The following is a 22,696-nucleotide window of genomic DNA, read 5'->3' as shown; positions in this document are numbered from 1 at the left end:
TAACTCAGACCAGGGCTTCTAGCCCTTGATCAGTGGCGTTTAGAGATTTTCCGGTTGTTACATTGTCTTCTATGGAGTTCTCCAGTTGGTTGATCTGCAGTTTCCTTAGGTGTTAATTGCTGCCTGCTACCGTGTTACACATTCAATCACTGATTCACTGGCTCTTTCAGGGGCCAGCCTGATACAGGGAAGGGCAGTTTGATTCCTGCCCTTGTTAACATTGTTACAATGTATAACTTACTTATGAAACTAAACACATTTAGTTGAAAGTTGAAAGGTGAGGAGTATAAAATATAAGTTACAAAAGTAATGCCATGGCACACAAATAGATAAAAATACCAAAATACAAGGGGAGATACAAAATGCACACGTACAAATTTCAAAACACAATTCCTTATCTTAAAGTGAAAGAAAGAGGAAGGAAGAAAAGGTAGAAGAGGAAAAACATATCCAAGGAGGGGAGAGCAACTGCAGGCAAGAGGAAAAGGGGCTTTCTGCTACATAGTCATAAGCTGCACCTGCTCTTCAGCTACCTACTTAGCTGTATCTTCCAACTCCTTCCCCCCTCCCCTCCCTGGGCCTGTACCTCAATGAAAGATGACGGGATTTAGGTTCCCAATGGCTCTTAAACGTCTTTGTTGCTCTGACAGTTTTCTCTGTCTACGTTTGGGAATGCCCCAGTCCACCATTTGGTGTGGCTGCACCCTTGGTTCGGACAAGGGCCTTGAGACTTGTTCTGATAGAGCTCGCCCTTGGTAATCCCATAGGTGCTGCTTTCTAACTGCAGCGGAAGGTACCAGTGCCCGATGCTCTGAGTTAGGAGCTGCCTAATTATAGCTGTGGCGAGAGCCGTTTTGTTTTATACAGAGTGGTGTCGGGACTGTCCGTGGAAGCATAGAGGACAGGGCTTGCTGCGCTAGATAAAAATGCCCAGACATTGAGCAGTGAACCCAACCCTCTCCTACCTGAGACTCCTTTGTGATGTTGCAGTGGTGCTGGCTGTCATGGGGAAATCCAGGCCTCCTGTTCTGAGTCGCAGCCTGCTGGGAAGGGCTTTGTGTTCCTCAGCCAGCAAAACCGACAGGGAACCTCGTAAACTGGAGCAGCCAGTGCGGGGAGGCAATGAGCCTGGGCTGTTCCTCCCTGCGTGTGAATGCCATGTGCTCCCTGATGGAGGCACCAATACCCGAGTTCTGGCCTGGCCTCTCTCTGCAAGCCACTGAGCTGCCACAGGGCATGTTAGATGGTCAGAGCACTGTGCAGGCATCAGGGCTGGGTGCCCTCATCGCTGTGCAGAGGGGTGAAGGGACTGGCCCTGACTCACCCTATGGAGAGGTGTGGGGGTCCAGAACATGGCTCTGCTCCTGCTTGGGTGTTGGCTAAAGGTCTGTCTCCCCCTCTCTGGCTCCTACCTGGCAATGCCAAGAAGCATCATTGCAGCAAACACCGAATCACCAACAGGTGGTGCAACCAGCCACTTCCCCCGTCTGACTCCAGGTACCATGAGTCAGCTCTGCAAAGGAGAGGCTGACACGTGGTCTGTGCACTGCTCTTGGATGCTCTGTCTATCTGAGTAAGAGATTACACAGGCACACTGATCTCCTGGGGTGACAGTGAGGCACAGAGCAGGAAATCAATCAAGTCCTGCTTCTCATCCTCCAGGACCTCGTGCTGAGGACTGCTGAATGCTTGCTGCCTCAGGAGTTGGCTGAGGGCTGCTGGGGCCGGGGGTGGGCGAGCGACATTGGGCACTGTTGTCAGCAGGGAAAGCAGTCACTGGCACTAGAGGCCACATTACTAGATTAACATTGCATTTCTTGGATCTTGTGAGCTGCTGCCCTGAAGAAAGCATTTGTGCCAGAAATCCAGCCCTCTGGTGCTAGTCCAGGTTTCCTGTGCAATAGTTTGGCCTTGGACAGGTCTATGGTGGCAGCTGTGTGGGGAACGGAGCCTGGGCAGCAAAGCAGGGAAGCAGCTGGGATACTAGGCCCTGTAGGAAGCCCTGACACATGGGTCTGCCTGTCTGAAATAGGGAGTTGGACCTGCAGACCAGGGCAGTCAGGCACACTGCTGTTTGTCATGTGGCTTGAGCTTGATTAGCAAAGTCCAGAGCACGTGTGGCTGCAGAGAGGTTTGACTAGCGTGTGCCTTAAACTGCTGGGCTTCTGCATCCGCTGTGCAGCTTCCACTTGGAGAGCCAGGCTTGAGACTTGGGTGACCCCTTCCCTGGGCTCCCCTTAACAGCCTGTCACTGGGCTTGCTGTCAGCTGAAGCCCACGGCCAGCATAGTGAGTAAGCTCTGTCTTTCTCTCTTTCTCTCTACCTGTTCTCTCCCATCTTTCCTTCCCTGCAAACCGCCCCCACCACGACTAACATGGTGTCTTGTGTTGTGTCTGTAGACCACGGAGTGTTAATTAAATTGCGATTGTAGCTAACTGCTAACCGCTCCCCATAACCCTCTTCCTAGGCGCTATGTGTACCCACCTTCCAGCTCCTCGAGCATCCCAACGGCCTCCAGAACCATCCTGACACTGTGGACGACCTTTTCCGGCTAGCAACCAGGTAAGTGGGGGGCTCCCTTCCATTGGCTTCCCACAGACCCATAGATTCATAGAACCATAGAAATTAAGAGCTGGAAGGGACCTCGAAAGATCGAGTCCAACCCCCCTGCCGTACGCAGGAATACTGCTGAGATTCCTGTGCTGTGGTTTCAGCTTCCATACAACACAGGTGGTATTGCTGTAGCACGGACCTGGTATTCTTTGCTTTGGCACCAGGTCAACATCTGCGGATAAATATGGGGTGTGCCAGTGCTCCAGCTGGGACCGAAGCTGGAGTTCCTGACCGGACGAGGGTCTTGCCCCTCTGCTTAGGGTCAGACCTTGGCCATATTAGGGGTCAGGAAGGGATTTTACCCCATTGTCAGATTGGTATGGACTGGGGAGGGGAGGGGGGGTGTTGCCTTCCTCTGTAGCAGGGGGTATGGCTTCTACCTCGGATCTCTTGAGTGTATATTGACAGCCTTTTATAGAAGCAGGACGCTGGCCACTGTGGTTCCCCTGCTTTCCCTTAGGCAGGTTCAGGTGTTATGCCTTGTGTTGTGTTAGGCTAGACTCTTCTTATGAAGAGTTTAAATTATGGATGTGTATAGAATGGTTTGGATAGGGATAATCCTGCCTCAGGCGGGAGTTGAACTAGATATGACCTCTGGATGTCCCTTCCAGCCCTACTTTTCTATGATGACTCTGATGATGGGATTTGAATTGTGTGTGAGCACTGGCTCCACGAACTCTGGGTGCCCCCCAGTTCTTCAGAGTCATAGCAGCTGCCAAGGCTTTCCACCAGCAGAGCCAGTAACCAGCAAAGGAAAACCACTTTCGTGGCCTGTGCTCATCAAGGGCTCACTCGTGGGGGTGGAAGGGAGGCAGCTGCTGTAGATCGGGGATGTAATTTATCTGGCTCCACGGGCTGGACCTGATGCTGGCTGAGGGCTCACCACCCCTGCTGTAGACATTTTGGCTGCGACGCAAGCTGGTTTGGGAAGTGGTCTGGATTCTGCTTTCCTGGTGGCTGGAGCTGAGGCAGTTTACACAGAGGGTAACTTTATCTCCCTGAGAGAGCAAAGCAACTTGAGCTGTGGCAGGGCTGTGAGTCAGCAGGGCAGTGGGAAGGGGGCTTGCTCTTGCTGACTGTGATGGCAGCCCTGCAGGGAAGTGAGGGTTGAGTATTGGGGCAGGGAAATAGCAGCTGAGTGCAAGGAAGCAAGGCCCTGCAGGCCAGTCTGTCAAGAGGGGCTTCTCTAGGGAGGGTCTGGCAGTCAACCAGTCAGCTTGCTCCCTTTGCAACCCCCCCATGCTTGCTATGACTTCCATGGGCATCTGTCCTCTCCTCCCTCAGGTTCATCCAGCGCAGCCCAGTCACCCTGCTGCGCAGCCAGGTGATAATCCCCATCCTCCAGTGGGCCATCGCTGCCACCAGCCTTGACCACCGGGACGCCAACTGCAGCGTCATGAAGTTCCTGCGGGATCTGGTCCACACTGGTGTCGCCAATGACGTGAGTGACGTGGGGTGGAAGGGCCAGGGGCTTTTACACACGTTCACAAGGCCTCGTTTCCCTCTCACGCATGTCTCCCTCCTCCATCAGGACAGGAATCTGCTTCCAGGCCTATAGGGTTGACTTGGGACTACTGCGTTCTGGCCTGCTGCAGGGGAAGGGGAATAAGAGCATAAGAATTGCCATTTTATGGGATCGGAGCAGGTCCGTCTAGGCCAGTGGGGCTCAACCTTTTAGGCTGCCTGGGCCAGATGAGTAGAGTAGGGCTAGTCCACGGGTTAGATCCTGCCCCACATGGTACCGGCCCTCCCTGCATGAAGCACCAGGAGTGGGCCTTGGGACTCATCCTCACCCCTCCCCATCCCTGTGTGCTGTCATCGGCCCCTGGGAGCTCAGCACTGCCCCCACACATGCCTGGGTTGATCCCCAGGGGGCCTGGCATCACTTCCTTACAGTCCAAAATGCCGAGACTGTGAGGACGCTTGGCACTGCTCCCTCCCAGGCCCCCATGTGCCAGGATTAGGCCTTGGGGCCTAGTGCCACCCCTGCCTGGCTCTGCGTGCTGGGGTTGATTGGGCACTGATCCAGGGTGCAGAACCCAGGGCTCCCCATGGGTCCAGAAATTTAGTGGTGGGGGAGCAGTGCCACCAATATCCCACTGCCAAATTTCCAGACCTGAGGGAGCCCTGTGGGCCAGGTGACACCAGGTCATAGGCTGGATTTGGCTTAAAGGTCAGGGATTGAGCACCCTGTTGTACCCCATTCCCCTGTCTCTCTCAGTGGCAGAAAGTGGATATTGAAGGGGAGGATAAGCAGGACCTGGCCAGAATCTCCCACCCCCCGGTTCTCTCCCACGGGAGCCTCCAGCATTGAGAGGTTCAGGAAGTTCTGAGTTAGACGCTACTCCAGGACTGACTTCTGTTTGATCCCCCTGAGGGGTGTTTTCTCCTGGAACTGATCTAATGCCCTTCTGAACTGGGTTAAACTCTCAGCCTCCGCCCTACCGTGGATACTCTGGTCACAGGCAGAGCTAGGATTTTGAAAAGTGGGGTGCGGATGGCGCAGTGCATCATCACACATAACACAACACCTATTTTTCTCCAGTTAAAAATAAACTAGAAGCGTTACTAACACACTAGGGGCCAGCGCTATATGAATCATCTTAAGATTGAAGCAAAAACAAATATAACTTCATTGGAGTGAGTTAAAAACAGTTTGGAGGCCTGTGAAATAAGTGGTTTATTACCAGGAGCAGCTCACAGACAGCAGAATTGCAGAATAAAGGGTGGCTTAATTGGTGGAATGTCAAGACTGTTAAAAAGGAGAGAGTCGTTAACATCTGCGGAATGAAGTTTAATGTAAAAAGGATCTGGTAGATGATAATGAGCCATGAAGTCAGTTGACTCCCTCACTGCTACTGGACTAGAAATGCTGCTGCCACTGCCTGGCTGTTGGTGTTAAAGTTTGGGTGGAGGAGGAGTCAAAGGGTGGTGCAAGTGCACCCCTCTGGGTCCTCCCCTGATTCTGGTATTGTGCATTCATTGCATTTCCTATATGGCTCTGGGAATTGCAGCTGTCTGACCAACCGTGCAAAGCCAGGTGGGACTCGGACGTCCATCGCCTGCAGGGCTGCTGCAGCCTGCCCTGCCATGTGGTCACTGTTAACTAGACCAGGAGTGTCAAATTGACCTGGTCCCGTGAGCTGGATGAGTGGAGCAGACCAGATGAAGGGCATGGGGCCAGCCCTGCTGGCTGTATCAGGCCCCTGCATGCTGGATCCGGCACATGTGGCAGCCAGTCCAGGATGCAAGCTGAATGCGGTGCCCACTCCAGCCAGCCTGGGGTTGGCGCTGGATCAGGCATGCATGGGACCTCCAATCCAGCCATCCTCTTCCTTTTCCCTGTCCCATGTGCCAGATCCAGTGCCCACTCTGGCTGGTCTGAAACCTGTGCTGCTCACGACTTGCATCCCAGACTAGCTACAGCAGGCGCCACACACAATGAAGTCTCAGACCTGCTGGAATGGGCACCATGTGCAGCCTGTATCCTGGGCCCTTCATGTGGGGTCTGTCCAGCACCTTGCATGGGGCAACTGTGAAACCCAGGAGCACCACCAGGGGCTGAATAAGGGGGCTCGGTGGACTGGGTCTGGCTCCTGGGCCATATCTTTGACACCCCTGAACTAGACTACCTTCTGCAGGTCCTTCCTTACCACTGCTGTTCACCCAACGGTGCTGCAGGGAGGGAAGGGGTGAGCAGCAGCTGCTGTGACCTGCCCTCCTGACCTTCAGGGCTGGATCCTGGCTCCCGCTAAAGTGACATACAGAAAAGCAATGGACATAGCTTGTATGTGAGGCTGTTTATCCGTGGCTGAAGCATTTGGCATCTTGAACCCACAGCGCTGTCTTTCCACCTCCTGTCCTATATGTGTGGCCATGAGCAGGTCGGATGGGATGGAGGAATCTGAGGCCCCTGGCACACACAACATATATTAACTAGTTAATCGCACAATAAATTTAGAGTAGCCACACATGCAAAGTAATTAGCAGACCATAAAAATGTCTGTCTTCCTATAAAAGGAGCCAACCAGCTATAAAGATAGAGCTTGAAAATGTGTGAAACCTTTATAGCTGGTTTCTGTCCAGCTTTATTTTGAATGCGTGGCAGGGCCCTGAGAGGGGAGCTCTCCCCAGGCTCTCCCGGCTGCCGTACCCAGCGTGGCTCACATGCTTCTCTCCCTTCCCCTGCAGCACGAGGAGGACTTTGAACTGCGGAAGGAGCTGATCGGGCAGGTGATGAACCAGCTCGGCCAGCAGCTCGTGAGCCAGCTGCTGCACACGTGCTGCTTCTGCCTGCCACCCTACACCTTGCCGGACGTCGCCGAGGTGCTCTGGGAGATCATGCAGATCGACAGGCCGGTAAGGCTGGCCGAGTTTCCTCCCAAACGCGTAGAGCCTGGCTGCCATGGGAAGATGCTGGGCAGCCGGGTGGTGGCAGGGAGCTTTTCCAAGGGGTGTGATGAAACCCTCTCTGGGAGTTTGGATGGTTGGGCTGATCGGACTTCACTGCTGTCAGAACCCCAAGGGCCAACATGACCAGCCTAAATTTGAAGGATTCCTCCCCACTTACAGCACATACAGCTAGTGTCCTACCCCAGGTGCTCAGCCTTTTGATCCTGTAAGCCAGATGTGTGATGCGGGTCTGCAGGTCAGATTGGGGCTTGGCACCACCACCTCCCAGTCCTTCATGCTGAGATTGGGTCCCAGGAGGCTCTAACCACCCCCCACATGTCAGCATTGAGTCCTCGGGGGTTTAGCGTTGCCCTTTCCTGCCCTCGTGTGCCAGGATTGGGCCCTGGGGGCCTGACAATCACCTCCTGCCCCCTGCATGCTGGCATTGGGTCTTGGGAGGCTAGCACTGCCCCCTGCTTGCTGAGGTTGGGGGTGGGGCTGGGGTAAGGCACTGTCCTCTCTCACCTCTCCCGTGTGCTAGGATTGGGCCTTGGGTCCCAGTGCCACCTCCATCCAGCCATGCATGCTGCCGTGTCCAGTGTTCAGGACCCAGGGCTCCTGGATCAGGAGATCTGGAAGCAGAGAGCGGTGCCGCCACTCCTCCAGCCGCAAATTTCCAGACCCATGGGGAGAGCGGTTGAGCACCCCTGCCCTACCCCATTCCTCCAGTTCCTCTGACACGATGCTCTGAGTTCCAGGATAGCTCTTGGCCAACCCTTCCACCTCCCTATCTTCAGATTTGCTTCTGATTTTCTCAGGTCAGAGGAAAGCAGGAGGGGGCTGGTTATCAGCATGATGATGGCACTGCTGCCATGCTGCAGCCACTACAAGGAATGCGGTTCTGGCCCACCCTAAATGGGGTTTATCCCTCCTGGGCTGAGAGAGGCCCCAGGCTCGGGCGGGCTGAGGAACTGCTAGGAATGAATCACTCTGGCTGTGCATAGTGCTTGCAGATAAAGGGGAGGCTTAAACAGAGGTCTCCGTCAGCAGACCAAGCTGGCCACCTTGAGTGGCAGGCCTCAGGGCTAGAACCTGATCCGTGGTCCCTTGATGCAATGTTAACTCTTCCCTTGCTCCTCCCCTTCTCTCTGTTCAGACCTTTTGTCGCTGGCTAGAGAACTCACTGAAGGGTTTACCAAAGGAAACCTCGGGGGGAGCCCTCCAAGTGACACACAAACAACTCACAGACTTCCACAAGCAGGTCACAAGGTGAGCGGCGCTGGGCGGGTGTGACGCAGGCAGGGTGCGGAGGGGCTGCTCTCGGGGGTCATGGCCGCGCACACTCGGGGCCAGTAGCAGATGAGTTATTCTAGGTGATTTGGTGTAGATTGCCTGCACACTGTCTTTGGACCCATCGCTCTCCTGAAATGGCAGTGGGGCGTCCCTCGGAGCACTGATGTTCCTGCCCCTGCCAGCGCCCCAAGCAGTCCCAATTGTTCCCTTTGCACTGCGAGCATCAGGTGCCATTTTTTGATTGGTAAAACACAGCAGGGCTCTATGTAAAATCAAGTCAGGAAGTGATGCATAATATAAGCCCCATCATCACTGAAACGCACATGCGCACGCGATCAGTTTTCAGGGTAGAAACCTGAGACTCGGAGCAAGACTGCAGTGACCTAGCGAGAGCCTTGTGAAATCTGTCAGCCAGGATAAGACCTCAGGGGTTCAGGTCTCTCTCTGCCAGTCTGTCATTTCCAGCTCAAACCAGGCCTTTACCTAGACAAATCAAAGGGCTGATGCTCTCATCTGGCTTCTCTTTGCCGGGGCTAGATTTGGTGTGTTGTCACGGTACTGGGGTTTGTGGCTACCACTAGATTCTCATGGGAAGCAGCACCTCAAAAATTAAGCTTTCTTGTGGCTTTTAGTGCTTCCAAGTTTTCAGTGTTGACCAAGAGCAGGTTGGTTGGGTGTTGGCAATGTCTAAAGGATGGAGAAATGGTATTGAATGAAAATGCTACTCTTCCTTGGGGTCTATCAGACCTTATGCTCTAAGCTGAATAAAAGTTAATTGGCTTAGTGTTGATGGGCTTAGCGGAGCAGTCGCATACAAGGCTAAAAAACTTTCTCCGACTGCCCCTGACCTGCACAGCTGTGACTTGCCACGAGAGGTTTTGTGAGCAGGGCCCAGACTAGGAGCTTGGGATAGGACAGGTTCGCTGCTCCTGTGTGCAGCCAGGCTTACAAGCTTTGGGGACTGGGGGCTCGTCTACACTAGAGGCACACTGCTGGAAGCAGTTCTGCCTGCAGAGACCCACAGAGCATGTCCCCAGCTGGGTGACTTCTGGCAGCCCCATTACAACATCTGTGCAGGCAGAGCGCCTGTGTACCCTGGCAGGGATCCATGAGAAGCCCTGGGTCCTGCTCTCACCTGCCGTTGGCTGGGTGGCTTGGCTGCTGGGAGCAGAGCTGGTCCGAGCACTGGCAGGGAAGCACTGCAGCCTCTTGGGATGCAGGAGGACTTCAGCTTGGGCAGAAAAGCTGCGGAGCGTGACCACAAATTGATGAAACAAGAACAAAATTAGGTGGATTAGAGATAATCCTGCCCCGGAGTGGCATAACATTAAGCTACATAACGAGTGCTTTGAGTTACTTAAAAGGTGTTAATGTGCAGCCGGTCCAAGGCTTGAGAGCTCCAGAAGCCGCCTAAAGTTACCGTGTAACAAGGCCCTTAGAATCGTAGTGCAGCCAGGCCAGCGGGGCTGACGGAGGGCGCACCTAGTCTAACCCCTGCTCAAGGCAGCATCAGCCCCATCTCAACCATCCTTGGCAAGGGTCTGTGCAATGCCCAAGGATGGCGATTCCGAAATCTGTAAGTATCCTGTTCCAATGGTTGACCGCCCTCGTAGCGAGAGCGTTCTCCCCGATCTCCAACCTCAGTTTCCCCTCTGCAATTTCAGACCGTTACTCTAGTCCTGGCCCCCGCGGACACGGAACATAGTCTGTTGTCATCCTTTTGTTAGCAAATCCCTCCTCGGCCTTCTCCTTACACCGAATCTCAGTTCTTCCAGCCTGTGCTCATCAAGCAGTCCTGCCTCGATTGTCCTGTTCCGACAGTACTCCAAGAGACGGGCCTCCCCGACTCTCCCTGCTGTTGAGCTTTAGTTCAGTGCGTCGGCTCTGGGGTCCTGCCCAGATACCAAGCTCAGTTTGCACCCTGATTGCTGGCGCTGCAGAGGAGATCTTAGTGCTCGCTGCTGCCTGCCTTAAACAGAAGGAGGTGGCTCATTCTCTCATGCCCTCCCCTGCAGTGACAGCTGTTCTGTGACTGCACGTTTGGCTTATGCGGTATAAAGCTTTCTGGCTCCTTGAGACTTGAAGACAAAGTGTTGCTAAACAGGTACTGTCATGATTTGGAAACGCAGCCTCCGCACCCCAGTAACCTTTTGATTTCAAGTGTCTGAGATCCTGTCTTTTGGCGGAAAGGAGTTTTTGTGGTTCAGCCACTGGAGACCAGGATTGTAATGGTTAACCCCGACAAGGGTTTTTGGAGCGACTTTGACCTGTGTGCCTCAGTTTCCCCTTGGTTGGTTTTCCAAGGGGAAGAGTGCATTTCTGAGCTCAGTAAACCCCGGCTCAAGCCAAGGCTGCTCTCTGAGACCAGGATTACAGAAAGCTGGCACTCGGGTATGGGGGCTGGATTTCCCCTTCCTGAACCATCCCCGAACAACAGGTTTTTTTTCTCTCGCACGAGTCCCAGAGGCGCGGAGCCCCAGGGGTTCTGGTGACTGGCTGCCCCGATCCCAAGCAGGAAGCGTTTGGAGGCTCCTTCCCCTCCAGTTTAATCGGCCGTTGCATGTCGGCACATGGCTTTTCAACCCTCGCCCCGGTCTGCTGTGCCCCATGACTCAGCAGCCCCTGCTTGCACAGCCCCACGGCTGTGCCCAGACTTGCCGCGGAGAGTCCCGCCGCTCCTGGTGGCAGCGCTAGACCAGCTCGGCGAGTCCCGGCCTGCCCCTCGGGACTCAGCTGCAAAGCTCCCCAGCCTCTTCACGCCTCGGCATGCAGTTCTCACCTCGTGTGGCCTTAACCTGGAAACCCGGCTGAACTTCCTGCTTCCCGAACTCGGCAGCGTCCCCTCTGAGTCACCCCTTCGACTTCTGGCCCGGTCTGGGTCGGGACTAGCCAAAGCCTCCCCTGCCAGGCAGTTGCGAGCGGGCCCAGTGGCGACTGAGATTGAGGTTGGGCAGCCACTGGTCGGGGATGATCTGGGTGTAGTGATGCCTGTGTTCTGCTACGGGGATTTCCCAGGCGTGGCTTTGCTGGTTGCCTCCCACCCCCCCTTTCTGTTCCACATGACATGCTGTTTTTAAGCTTCCCATAAGCATTGGGTGTTGGCTGCAGCCGAGGCTGGGGATTTTCGCTGGTGTGCCAGTGCTCCTGCTGGGGATTGAAGCCGGAGGTTCCTGGCTAGAGAGCCTTGCCCCTCTGCTCAGGGTTACACTCATCACCATGTTAGGGTCAGGAAGTTATCGTACCCCATGGTCAGATTGATACGGACTGGTAGGGTTTTGCCTTCCTCTCTAGGGGGGGCACGACCTCTGCTTGGGATCTTTTGAGCTTATACAAGCTGTAATAGAAGCAGTATGTCAGCTGCTGTGGTCCCCCTGCTTTACTGTGGTTGGGTCGGGTTGATGTCTGTTGTGTCAGGGTTGGTGGTAGTTTTACAAAGAGTTTAGATTATGGATTTGTCTGGGATGGTTTGGACAGAGCTGATCCTGCCTCGGGCAAGGGTTTGCACTAGGTGTGACCCCTGGACATCTCTTCCAGCCCCACTGCTCTACGATTTTTATGACTTCCGTGACGTGGGTGACTCAGGGTTGCATGGACATACAAGATGTGGCTGTGCCCACGTCCTTGGCAGCCTCTGCGGGGATGCCAGGACCCAAGTGGGCCGTGACGACTGAACCTGCCCTGAAGGGTAGTCCCCCAGCTCCAGGTTGAGGCTTGTTAGCAAGGCGGTGGTGGCATCTTAGCCGCATAAGCCACTGAGAAAACATTCACAGTTCCCTTTGCTCAGTGCCTGTCTTGGCAAGGCACAGGTTAGTCAAGAGAGGCCGAGTCTTGCACAGAACCAGAGCCCACGACACTGAGCGGTGACACCCCCTCGGCAGCGCACTGGGGCGTCGGAGCTCCTGGCTCGCACCCCAGAGCTCACGCTGCCCACTCGGGGCTGTTGCAGGTTCACCGGTGCCCTTCCCCGCTGAAACGGGTGTGGAACGCTCTCCGCCCCAGCCCTAGCACCTGTGGCAGCTTGCCGGACTGGAAAATCAGCAGCTCGCGCATGGGCTTCCCCTCTGGGAGGGTGGGTGCGGTGAGGCGGCACCGTCTCCAGGAAGGAGTCAGTGGGATCAGCGTCCCGTAATGTTTCCACCCCCCTTAGCTGCCAGGCTTCCCTTTAATGCCTCCCCTTGTCTTTCAGCGCGGAGGAATGTAAACAGGTCTGCTGGGCTCTGAGAGACTTCACCCGGTTGTTCCGATAGCTTGCACTCCTGCACTGAGCCTGTCTCCCAGGTGAGTGAGATGCCTTTCGTGCCCCAGCCCCAGGAAGGCCGTGGCACTGTACCATTAGCACTGCTCTGGCTTGAGCCTATCCCCCATCACAGTGATTCCTGAGAAGGTGGCTTTGAGCCTGGTGCTGCCATAACCCCCTCGTCACTGGAGATGGGTGGGAGCCTGTCAACAATTGCATGAGGTTGCTAACCCTTGAATGCCCACTGTGGAGCCCTGCAGCAGACCCAGGCATGGCTGGTGGACATTAGTCTCCTCCCTGCAGTGGGTGCACGTCCTGGATACGTTTGCGCTCTGCCGTCGTATCAAAGGGAGCAATCCCAGCCCACTGAACGGCAGGCTTCTGGAGGCCACCTGAGAGCCAGCCCTGACTCTGGGCGTTTGCTTGGCCTGGTGCTGATAGAGAAGCCAACAGGCCTCGCCTGGTAGCTGTTCATAGTATCATAGCGCTTAGGGGGTCGCAAGGGAACATCATCAGGTTCGACCCCCTGCCCCAGGATCATATCACCCCAGCCAAATACTTGTCCAGCCTCCTCTCGAAGGTCCCCACGGTAGGAGAGAGCACCACCTCCCTTGGGAGCCCAGGCCAGAGCCTGGCAGCCCTACCTGTAAAGTAAATATCAGCAGATGCTGCGTGTGCTCTGGTTTGCACTGGGGGGGGGCGGATTGAAAGGATCTGGCCATGGGTTGATATCCTGACCCCCTCCTCCCCCCTGCACAGTGACAAGCCAGTTATGGGTGTGACACTAATGGGAACGGAGTGGGATATGTCCAGTTCAGCTCCTCATGGATGGTGTGCACAAGATCCGTGTCAGTCTGAGCAGTAGGCCGGGGTCTAAAATCTCTTGTCCCTTGAAGCGGCTTCGCTGGGCCAAGAGAAGATTGCATGGGCACAGCTAGCATCCAGGCAGCCGCAGGTTTCACTTGGAGACCTTCGCCTGCACTTGAAGGTGTTAGGTGAAGAAGGCTTGTGTCACCTCTTGGTTATGGGGCAGCTCCCAGTCTCAGCCACAGCCTCGCTGCCCCCAGCTCCTTCACCACTACTGTTTCTTAGCAGTCACTGGGTAGACTGGGGCCTCACGACACTGGCAGTACGTCACTGCCGAGGCAATAAGATTCCCACGTTCTGTGTATCCATACTGGGAACGAGGGCACCTTATGAGACAGGGGCAGCTGTCGTTCCTGGACACAGCAGAAGTCCAGGTTGCGTGTGACAGGCACCCCCGGGACAATGTCACCGCCACATTGCCGGGCCGAACGTGCACGAAACCGGGCATATTGTCTCGGCCATGTCCTGCCGTGGTGCTAGGAGCCGGGGGCGCTGAGCTTTCGGCTTGGCCTGGGTTGCTCCATGCGCCGTAGAAACACTGACGGCACTTTTTGTGTCCCCTCCCTCCCCACCTCCAGGAATGTCTTTTGATTAGAAGACAGGAAATAACGCAAACAAGAACGTGTCCCACAATCAGCAAACTTCATTGTGGCCGAGGGCTTTCACTCGCTCTAGCGCATCCCGCCAAACACGGGGAGCCACTTCGCCGCCAGAGCAAGCCAAGTGAAGTTCCTGCTTGTGAGCGAGAGGGCAACTCAGACGCGACTAAAGATGGCTGCAGCCCCACCTCCGGCGCTGTGGGGGGGGCGCTTCTTCCCCGAGGGGACTGGCTAAAACAACAAAAAGCAAAGAGAATAAAAACAAAAAAACAAAACAAAACAAAAAAAAAACACAAAAATTTTAGAAAATTAAAAAAAAAAAAAGAAACAGGAAGAAAAAACCCAATTTGCCTGACAGCAAAAGGAAAAAAAAAAAACAAAAAAAAACACAAAACAAAGTAGAAAACTTTCTGTGAAATGAAAAAAAAAAATTACGCGAGGGAACGTGGGGATTCCAGATCTCGGGCAAAACCAACTGTCTGCCGCGGGAGGGGGGCATGCCCTGGGTGGCTTCCCTGGCACGCCCCCCCCCCACCCCCCCGCCCTGCCATCTCCCTCCAACCAGACAGCAAGGAGCTGAATTGGCCAGGAGTTGGTTTTGCTGTGTGGCATGAGACCGCCATGGGGATCCTGTGATTCGCCCCTGTGGAGCGCACGTCTGGACCTGTGGAAGTTTCTACCCCACCCCATCCTCGAACAACAAGCCCCTGGCTAAACCCAAGAGCCATCACTCTGCTGGAGGAGACTCAGCCTGGAAGAGACTGCTATATATATTCTATTTTTTTTCCCTTTTTTTTTTAGTTTTTTGTTTGTTTGTTTTTGTTTTGCTTTTTAAAAAATTTTAAATGGCTTTATTTAGGGCTTTTTTTTGTTTTGTTTTGTTTTATTCTTTTTTGTTTTGTTTTGTTTTGTTTTTTTTTACCACGAGGCGGGGAAGAGGAGAGTGCCGTGATGGGGCTGACGATTTTATGGACACACGCTTGGAGACGACTGGCTGGGGGGATCTCCCATGGGCAAGATCTGAGACTGTGCAGGCGTTAAGACTCAAGCGCATGCTGTTCCGTCTGGTGTTGTAGCCATCTCGAGAACAAATAAAAACAAAACTAAGTTTAAAAAACCGAATCAAAGCCCGGGTTTGCGGTTTGTCTCTGCCTGCCGCCCCCCACAATCCTTCGTGCTTTCAAGGCTCTTCTGAGTTAGAACAAGGTTCTCTTAACAAAAAGGTCCCCCTAAGGCTGTGTCCTCCACCTGGTGCCACAGCACGCTAGATGACCAACGTCGGCAAGCTGACCATGACTGCCTGACGCACCCGCCACAGCTCCCTCCGCCTTCCCCTGCCCTCATCCTCCCTGCATTTGAGGCTCTCCTATGTTAAGAACAAGGGGCGCTTGTACACGTGCCAAAAATGTCACTTTGTGTGGCTTAATGGTGCCACACGTGACACGTGCGTCACGTTTGGGGGGTTTAGATGAGCTTGCATTGTTGCAGCTATTAGTCAACTCGGCCCCAGGCCGTGGGAGAGCTGGGCAGGCTCCGCAGAAAAAAGGGGGATCAGGCCTCTTGCCGCTTCTGCCTTCAGCAGGCGCCTGCCCACAGCCAGAGGGCAAGCTGCCGGCCGGCGAGCCGAGTGGCCCCTGAGCTGCGGGGGCCGTGGTCCGTCCCTCTGCAGCGGGAGTGTCCCCCGGGCTGCCCCAGCTCAGAAGCAACACCCAGATCAGATCCAAGTCTTCCCCGGGGCAGGCACCGCCGTGGAGGGAAGGACTGGGGGGCTCCCTGCAGCTCAGGGGCTGCTCAGCTCTCTGGCAGCTTGCCCCATGGCTGCAAGCAAGCTCGCCTCCCCCCCGAAAAAAAAAAGGATCGGGCCCCTTGCCGTAACGTAACAGGAAAATAAAACCCCTAAATTGAAATGGTGGGTTTCAATTAAAAATCCACCGTTTCAATTTAGGGGGCACAGAACAGGGGTTTTCAACCTTTTTTGGTCGGGGTACCCCTGGCGGCCGGTTGAGAAGCAGGGAGTCCCCTGGTAGCCAGTCGACCGGTGGGGGGGGATCCTGCTCGCGGCGGCAAAACCAGAAATGCCAGTGGCAAAACTGGAAGTGCCGGCGGCTTCTTCACGCTGCTGCCGCGTATCCCCTGAGCCCTTTCAAAGCACCCCCAGGGGTACACGTACCCCTGGTTGAAAACCCCTGGCATAGAAGACTAAACCCTGTCACGTGTACAAGCGCCCAAGATTTTCTTAAATGCAAAGTCCCATTGAGGCAGTGATTCTAAACTGGGTTGCCTCGGCACCCTTGAGATATTGGGGTGCCTAGATCTGTCCAAGGGTGCTATGAAGTGCCACACGATACCAGCCTTGTCACGTGTGCCAGCGTGGTCCACAAGGTTAAACCCAGAGATTTCCAACAGGACTTCACAGGGCGTTAACCAGACTCTGACCTGCTGAGGTCTTTCAGAATTGGCCACATAAAATTGGCTGTATTATTTTTTTTTTCTGTAGTCCAAAAAAGTGAGTGAAAACTAAGCTGGTGTTTTCCAGGGGGAGGCCTTGAGCCTAGAAAAGCTGAGAATGGCTGCAGTAAGGTGTTGGGATCATCGTTTCACATTGCAATGATAAAAACCCTGGCTGTCAGCAAGGAAAGCATCACTTTCTTACTGCAGATCGCTGTAAGGGGGATGGCCCTGCCTCCCTCTTCCCAACGGGCTCCGTCTGCCCTGAAACGTAGACCCCTTGTCTCTGAACATCCGGCTGCCAGCAGAAAGGAAAGGATCAGCTTCTGTGAGCATTAGCTGGGGCGGCCTCTGGCTTCCACCTGCCCGCTTGGCTCGAGGCAAGCCTGCGTGACCCTAGTCAGCGGTTCCTTCATTGGATGGCAAGCGCTTCCCACTTCATGCTTGCGGAGGTCGGCGTGAACGGCCGAGCTCTGTAATGGCTTCGTAAATAAGCACGCACAAAGGATCAAAGTCAAGGTGCTGCTGAACTGCCCTGCCAGGTGCCTTTGGGCATGAATGACAGGTCAGTGCTTTCCAGCCCATTGCGCGCAGGCAGCGTGGCCCTGGCCGAGATCTCCCTGCGATGCCCGGCTCCGTCCAGCCGAGGCGGCGTGAGCAGTAGTGAGTAGCAGACCCCGCGGGGATCTCAAGATCTCCGCGCTGCTGACGGAGCCGCCTGCCGCTGCGGCCGAGGTCTTGATCCCTGGTGACCGGGCCACAGCTGAAGACTATCCAAACACAAGACTCTGCTTGGCAGCCCTTGGACCTCCCACCTCCCCGACCGGTTTGCAAAGGGTATTTCCCAGGCTTCTGGGCTGTGCCAATGCTCCTGCTTGAACTCAACCCAGAGTCCTGGCTAGAGGGTCTTGCCCCTCTGTTCGGGGTCAGACTGATGCTGCATTTGGTGGACAAGAAGGGATTTTACCCCATGGTCATAGGGATTTGAAGCGGGGTTTACCTTCCCCTTGCAGAGCATGGCCTCTACTTGCTCCAGAGATCCCAAGTAGAAGCTGTGCACCTTTGCAGCAGGAGGACGCTGGCTGCTGCGGCTCTCCTGCTTTACACGTGGCAGATTTGGGTGTGAGCTCTTGTGCTGTGTCAGGGGTGACTGTCGTGTTGCTCAGAGGGGCAATGGGTTTGTCCGGGATGATTTGGACAGGGCTGATCCTGCCTCGGGCAGGGGGTTGGACTGGATGTGACCTCCCTTCCAGCCCCACGTCTCTAGAAGGGTATTGCCTTGGGGGCTAAAAGCTGGAGGCTGCTGGCAATTTGAGCGCTTTCCCCTTCCTCCAGTAACAGCCCTGAGACTCCCTGCGTGGGAAGTGAGTTCAACACTTGGGGCGGGTTTGCTGTGGATTTGGGCCTTCCCTGCTAGCCGAAGAAACTCGAACCGTTCCCCGCTGCGTGGGCAACGGCCTGGGCGGGAGGTGAACGCCACGCCTGGGCCAGCCCAAGCCCAGGGATGATGCATCCGGTGTGTAAAGCACAAGAGGCAGCACGAAGGTGGGGGCGACGGGAAAGGGAATTCGGGACTCAGTTGGAGTGAAAGGTTTCGAGCTGCTGAAATGGGATTGCCGCTGGGCTCGGCCACGCGGCAGTTGTTTCCCTACCAAATACCAGCTCTGTCCGAACCCTGCTTTGTTCCCAAGCGGAGCTGAAGTCCCATCCTTTTTAGTGAAGTCCTCCTGGATTGGTACGCAAGTGCCAGCTCTCAGTCTTACTCATGCTCGCCCCACCCTCCAAGGACCTGCCTCATGGGGGCATCAAGCCTGTGGTTAGATTCAACACTCATTTTCTATGAAGGGAGCTCAGGAGGTCACATCTAGTGCAACCTGCTGCTCCAAGCAGGACCAGCCCCAACTGCATCATCCCGGCCAAGGCTTTGTCTAGTGGGGTCTCTAACACCTCCAAGGGCGGAGACTGCACCCTCTCTGGGGAGCCTGTCCCGGTGCTTTACTACCCTCCTTATGAGAGAGATTTCCTCATATCCAGCCTAAACCTTCCTTGCTGCAACTTGTCCTAAGAACAGCCCAGCTCCATCCTCTTCAGACCCCCCCCCCACAGGGAGCTGAAAACTGCTATTAAATTCCCTCTCAGTCTTTGCTTCTCCAGCCTAAATAAACCCAGTTCCCTCAGCCTCTCCTCATAAATCACGTCCCCTGAACCATTTTCGTTGCCCTCCACTGGACTCTCTCCAATGTGTCCACATCCTTTCTGTAGTGGGGGCCCACAGCTGGACGCCGGACTCCAGATGTGGCCTCCCCAGTGCTGAATAGAGGGGGAGAATCCGTGCCCTCGATCTGCTGGCAACGCTCCTACCAATGCAGCCCAGGATGCCATTTGCCACCTTGGCAACCAGGGCACACTGGTTCTGCCTGAATGAGGACTTTTGCAAGCCCAGAGAAGACAGCTTGCATGGGTGAGAGGCAACGTGGAAGCTGCTAAAACCCTTTAAATGGTGCAAGAACTGTCCTGTTGACCTTCCCGTGTTCCGGGGCTGCAGCCAGCATGGCAGCCCTTGGAGGTGGTTGTAGTGGGAGTTCCCGTAGCTGAGCACCCAACAGCGCAGGTGCTCGGATGGGGCAGGGTTGCTACAGCTTGGGCATGAGTTGCAGCTTCTACGTGAACTTGCAGTTGCTCTGGTCTCTTGGTGCAGAAGGGGAAGATCCAAGCTCTGATGACTGCTCTGAGTCAGCACCTCTGCTTCTGGCTCCCGAGGGCCCTCAGATGGCTACGCCGACATGGGCCAATGCACGTCTGCTTCCGGTGACCCTTTCTCAGAAAGCATCTTCTGAACTCCTCTGTTCTCGCCCGAAGGCGGTGGGGCAGGGTACGGGTGTTCCCTGCCAGGAGGCCCAGGCTGCAGGAGAAACTCGACCCGCTGTCAGAAAGGCCAGGCTGCGGGGAGTGGGGCAGTAGGAGCACAAGGGGACGAGGCTCCCGGAGCTGCATAGGCTCGGTGCCGGGGCCTGGCCTGTCGTGCAAGTCATATATCAGTGCAGGAAGAAGCTGGCACTTGGACACACACTGCCCATTCTGCTCTCACCTGCGCCCAGCCGTAGTGACAGCCGCACACGCTCATCCATGTACACAAGGGGTTGCTTTATTATCACCGCCCCTGGAGATGGCATCAGCAACTCCTGTGCCCAACACAGCACCCGGCCCAGCAGGGCTAGTCTGCCAGGAAGCCACTGGAGAGCCCCACACATCCCCAAAGTCTGTCCCCCACCCCCCGGCCAGCAGGAGCCTGGCCCGGTGCCGCAGGTGCATCCGCCTGCCCAGCCAACCGAGAACCTGGGCTGGGCTGTAGCCGGGTGCAGTGTTTTCGACGTAAGCTGCGCCCATCTCTCCTGCTCCGCGCTGCATGTGGCAGGAACCTTGGATTGAGGACGGGCTGTGGCTCCCCTGGGCTCTGGCCCAGGCCCTGCCTTGGAAATCGCCACCGCAAAGCTCGGCACGGAGATGCTTCCGGGGCCATGCAACCTCCGACTGCTCCCCAGGGGTTGGAGACGGGGCAGGACCCAGTCCCGGGGCCCCCAGCCGCTGCCCCCTTCGCAGTCCGGAGCTGGCCAGCCCCATGGCCAGCAAAGCAGCGTCTCGTGCTGTGTCTGGCTCGCCCAGCAGGACACTCCTGGGCTGTGCCCGCTCAATCACTGCTGCATGGGCCACACGCCCGCGCCCGGCTCCAGGCTGGGCCCGGCGTGGGCTGCCGGGGGCCCCTGCAGGCCCTGTTGATTCTGCCAGATCTGGTGCAGCTCCTTGAACTGCTCCACCATCTTGTCCTTGAGGTCCGGGTGCGAGATCTGCAGGCGGATGCTGTCGGCCGACCAAGACAGCTCCCCGGAAAACATCTCCAGCAGGAGCCGCGCGGCCACTGGCACCACCTGGGTGGGGAGGACAGAGAGGAGGCGTGAGCTGCTCTGCTGGTCTCAGCATTGGGGGATACTCCCCAGAGCCTAGACTGCCCCAGCCAGTCCTCTGCTCCTGGCGGGAGGCTGCAGGGCTGAGGCAGCAGGTCGGAGCTGCCCTCCGTAGCCTGACGCTGTGGCCTCATGGCTGGAGAGCCCTGGATGTGACCCCAGCTCTCACGACACCCCCGTTCCCAGGGCCGGGGCTATTGCTAGTACCCCGCGGGCCTAGGCTGGGGCAAGCAGATGCAGCCCCCCAGGGAGGATGGGGGCACTGGGTCCTCTCCGTGTGCAGCTTCGAGCTACAGTGTAAAGCCGGCTGGGGAGGTGATGGTGCGGCCAGCCGGAGCTCGGTGGGGAACAGAAATGGAGGTCTGGGGGTACGGCAGGGCTAGGACCATTCGGCCCAGCCTCAGCACTGGGGTGGGAGCCCGCCTGCACCCCCCACCCCTCACCTGGACAGTGATGAGCTTCTTCTCCTTGGGCTTCTGGTCGGGCCACTCCTCGCCGAAGCAGAAGAAGATTTCGAAGGGGGGCGGCGTGGGCGTCTGCCCCTTCTGGAACAGGATGAGGCCTGGGGGGGCCCAGAGACACGGATGTGAGGGGCAGGGAGCCAATGCTAGCAGGGTGAGCCCACCCCCCTGGACCGAGAGCAGCCAGGTGCCACGGGGAGAAGGGTGGGAGCGGAGGGCAGGTCCCACTCACCGTTGAGGAAGTTCTCCAGGCTGAAGAGCTTGGTCTTCTTCTCGCGCTCGATGGGGTTGGGGCCGGTGCCCTCGGCAGCGCAAGGCCCCGTCCAGAAGACCTTGCACTGGCAGAGCCGGATGGCGTAGATGTCCTGGCCCTGCAGCTCCAGGATGAGGCCCCGGTCCAGGACGTCCAGCAGCTGGTGGGTGTAGAAGCGCTGCTTCTCGTTGGGGATGTGGTCGGTGTTGGGGAAACGCACCTGCTCCAGCGTCACCGGCCCGAACAGCTCCACCTGCTCCTGCGTGGGCTCCAGGTTGCTGTAGAAGAGGCGGCAGCCGTGCGGGTTGCTGATGGTCAGGGACCACACCGGCCGGCCCCGGTACTGGAACTTGATCTCCAGGTCCGTCACTGCGAGGACGGGGGGTAAGAGGAGCCCGTCAGACAAGGGAACCAAGACCCCCGCTTAGACCAGTGCTCCCCCCACCCACCCGCTGCACACAAGGATCTGGGCCTCCAGTGCTAGGTGCTGTACAGGGGCAGCCGGGGGCTCGGGGAGCTTGTGGGCTGAGCCCAGCGGCAGGCAGGAGACCCCCGCGGCGCAGTAGCACAGCACAAAAGCGGGGCGGGGGGTCCTTACGTGGCAGCATGTGCGGGCTGATGAGCAGGTCGGGGATGAACTGTTCCATGGGCTGCAGCGGCTCGTTCCCGGGGGGCAAGTTCTCCAGGCTCCCCGGGCACAGGATGGCGCCGGCGGGCTCGGGCGGGGGCATCTCCGGGACGAAGGGGCCGGTGGGGGGGCCGGCAGGGTCCGAGACCTCCGGGGCCCCCAGCGGGGGAAAGAGGGGCCCGCGCGCCGGGGGCCGGGCTGGAGTCTGCGCAGCCAAGGACACGGCAGGTCACAACCACCCCCCGGCGCTGCCAGCTGTGCCCCTCCAGCCCCGACTCCTACCCCAACCCCGGCCAGGGGTCGTGGCTGCCACGGCCCTTTCCCTATGGGAATAGCTGCTCTTGCCCCCTAGCTCAGCGGGGCAGAGGGCTGCTCTCAAGCCCAGCTCTCTCCCAGCCTGCCCCTCCACCAGCTCCTGGCAGAGCCCGAGGGGCTGGGCTGAGGCGGTGGTCACTGAGCGGCCGTGTCCAAGAGTCCCCGTCCCAGCCGTGCCCGGGCTCCCTGCGGCTCCACCTGTCCTGGGACTCACCCGCTATCGTCAGCGCTGTCATCTTCTGCAGCTGCAAGGGAAATCAATAGAGCTGAGACCATGACTGAGGGGCATGGCGGGGACGGTCTCCCAAATCGCAGCCATGGAGAACCACCCCTGCCTGAAGGGCCAGCGGCCAGGCTGACGGGCGCCCGTCTGAAGGGGGGAGCAGCCCCCGCAGACCGCTCCAGGACATGCCCGCACCTGAGGATGGGGGCCTGTGCCCCGAGCTGGGAGGCCTGGGATCCACTGGCTGCTCCCTCAGGGCATCGCCCCGTGGGCAGGGGGCCTGTCTGCTCCGTGCACGTGCCGGCCCAATGAAACCTAACAGGGCACCTGCCCCAGCGCTGCTCAGTCCCCACACCGGTGCCCCCCCTGCTGTGATGGCTTGTGCCCCGGTGCCCCTCCAGCCGC

The 22,696-nt window shown here is 56.9% G+C and overlaps 2 protein-coding genes across 2 annotated transcripts in view; one reads left to right on the top strand and one right to left on the bottom strand.

The window, feature by feature from the left end:
- The window catches only part of TNPO3 (transportin 3), a 65,770-nt gene extending 50,647 nt beyond the window's left edge, over positions 1-15,123 (top strand). The window contains exons 18-23 of the mRNA XM_006037956.3: positions 2,468-2,562; positions 3,898-4,054; positions 6,805-6,972; positions 8,162-8,274; positions 12,485-12,576; positions 13,981-15,123. Of these exons, the coding sequence (XP_006038018.3) occupies positions 2,468-2,562; positions 3,898-4,054; positions 6,805-6,972; positions 8,162-8,274; positions 12,485-12,545 (594 nt within the window). The 3' untranslated portion in view covers positions 12,546-12,576; positions 13,981-15,123. The remainder of the gene's footprint in view (positions 1-2,467; positions 2,563-3,897; positions 4,055-6,804; positions 6,973-8,161; positions 8,275-12,484; positions 12,577-13,980) is intronic.
- A 4,449-nt stretch (positions 15,124-19,572) lies between these two features.
- IRF5 (interferon regulatory factor 5) overlaps positions 19,573-22,696 on the bottom strand; it is a 23,772-nt gene continuing 20,648 nt past the window's right edge. Inside the window, exons 7-10 of the mRNA XM_006037955.2 lie at positions 22,283-22,313; positions 21,105-21,494; positions 20,855-20,973; positions 19,573-20,375 (exon numbers count right to left, since the gene is read on the bottom strand). Of these exons, the coding sequence (XP_006038017.1) occupies positions 20,142-20,375; positions 20,855-20,973; positions 21,105-21,494; positions 22,283-22,313 (774 nt within the window). The 3' untranslated portion in view covers positions 19,573-20,141. The remainder of the gene's footprint in view (positions 20,376-20,854; positions 20,974-21,104; positions 21,495-22,282; positions 22,314-22,696) is intronic.

Source organism: Alligator sinensis, unplaced genomic scaffold (assembly GCF_000455745.1).
Source record: "Alligator sinensis unplaced genomic scaffold, ASM45574v1 scaffold1412_1, whole genome shotgun sequence".
In the NCBI taxonomy this organism is placed as follows: Eukaryota; Metazoa; Chordata; order Crocodylia; family Alligatoridae; genus Alligator; species Alligator sinensis.
Note: the sequence above shows the minus strand (reverse complement) of the source record. Positions and strands in the feature narration are given on the sequence as shown.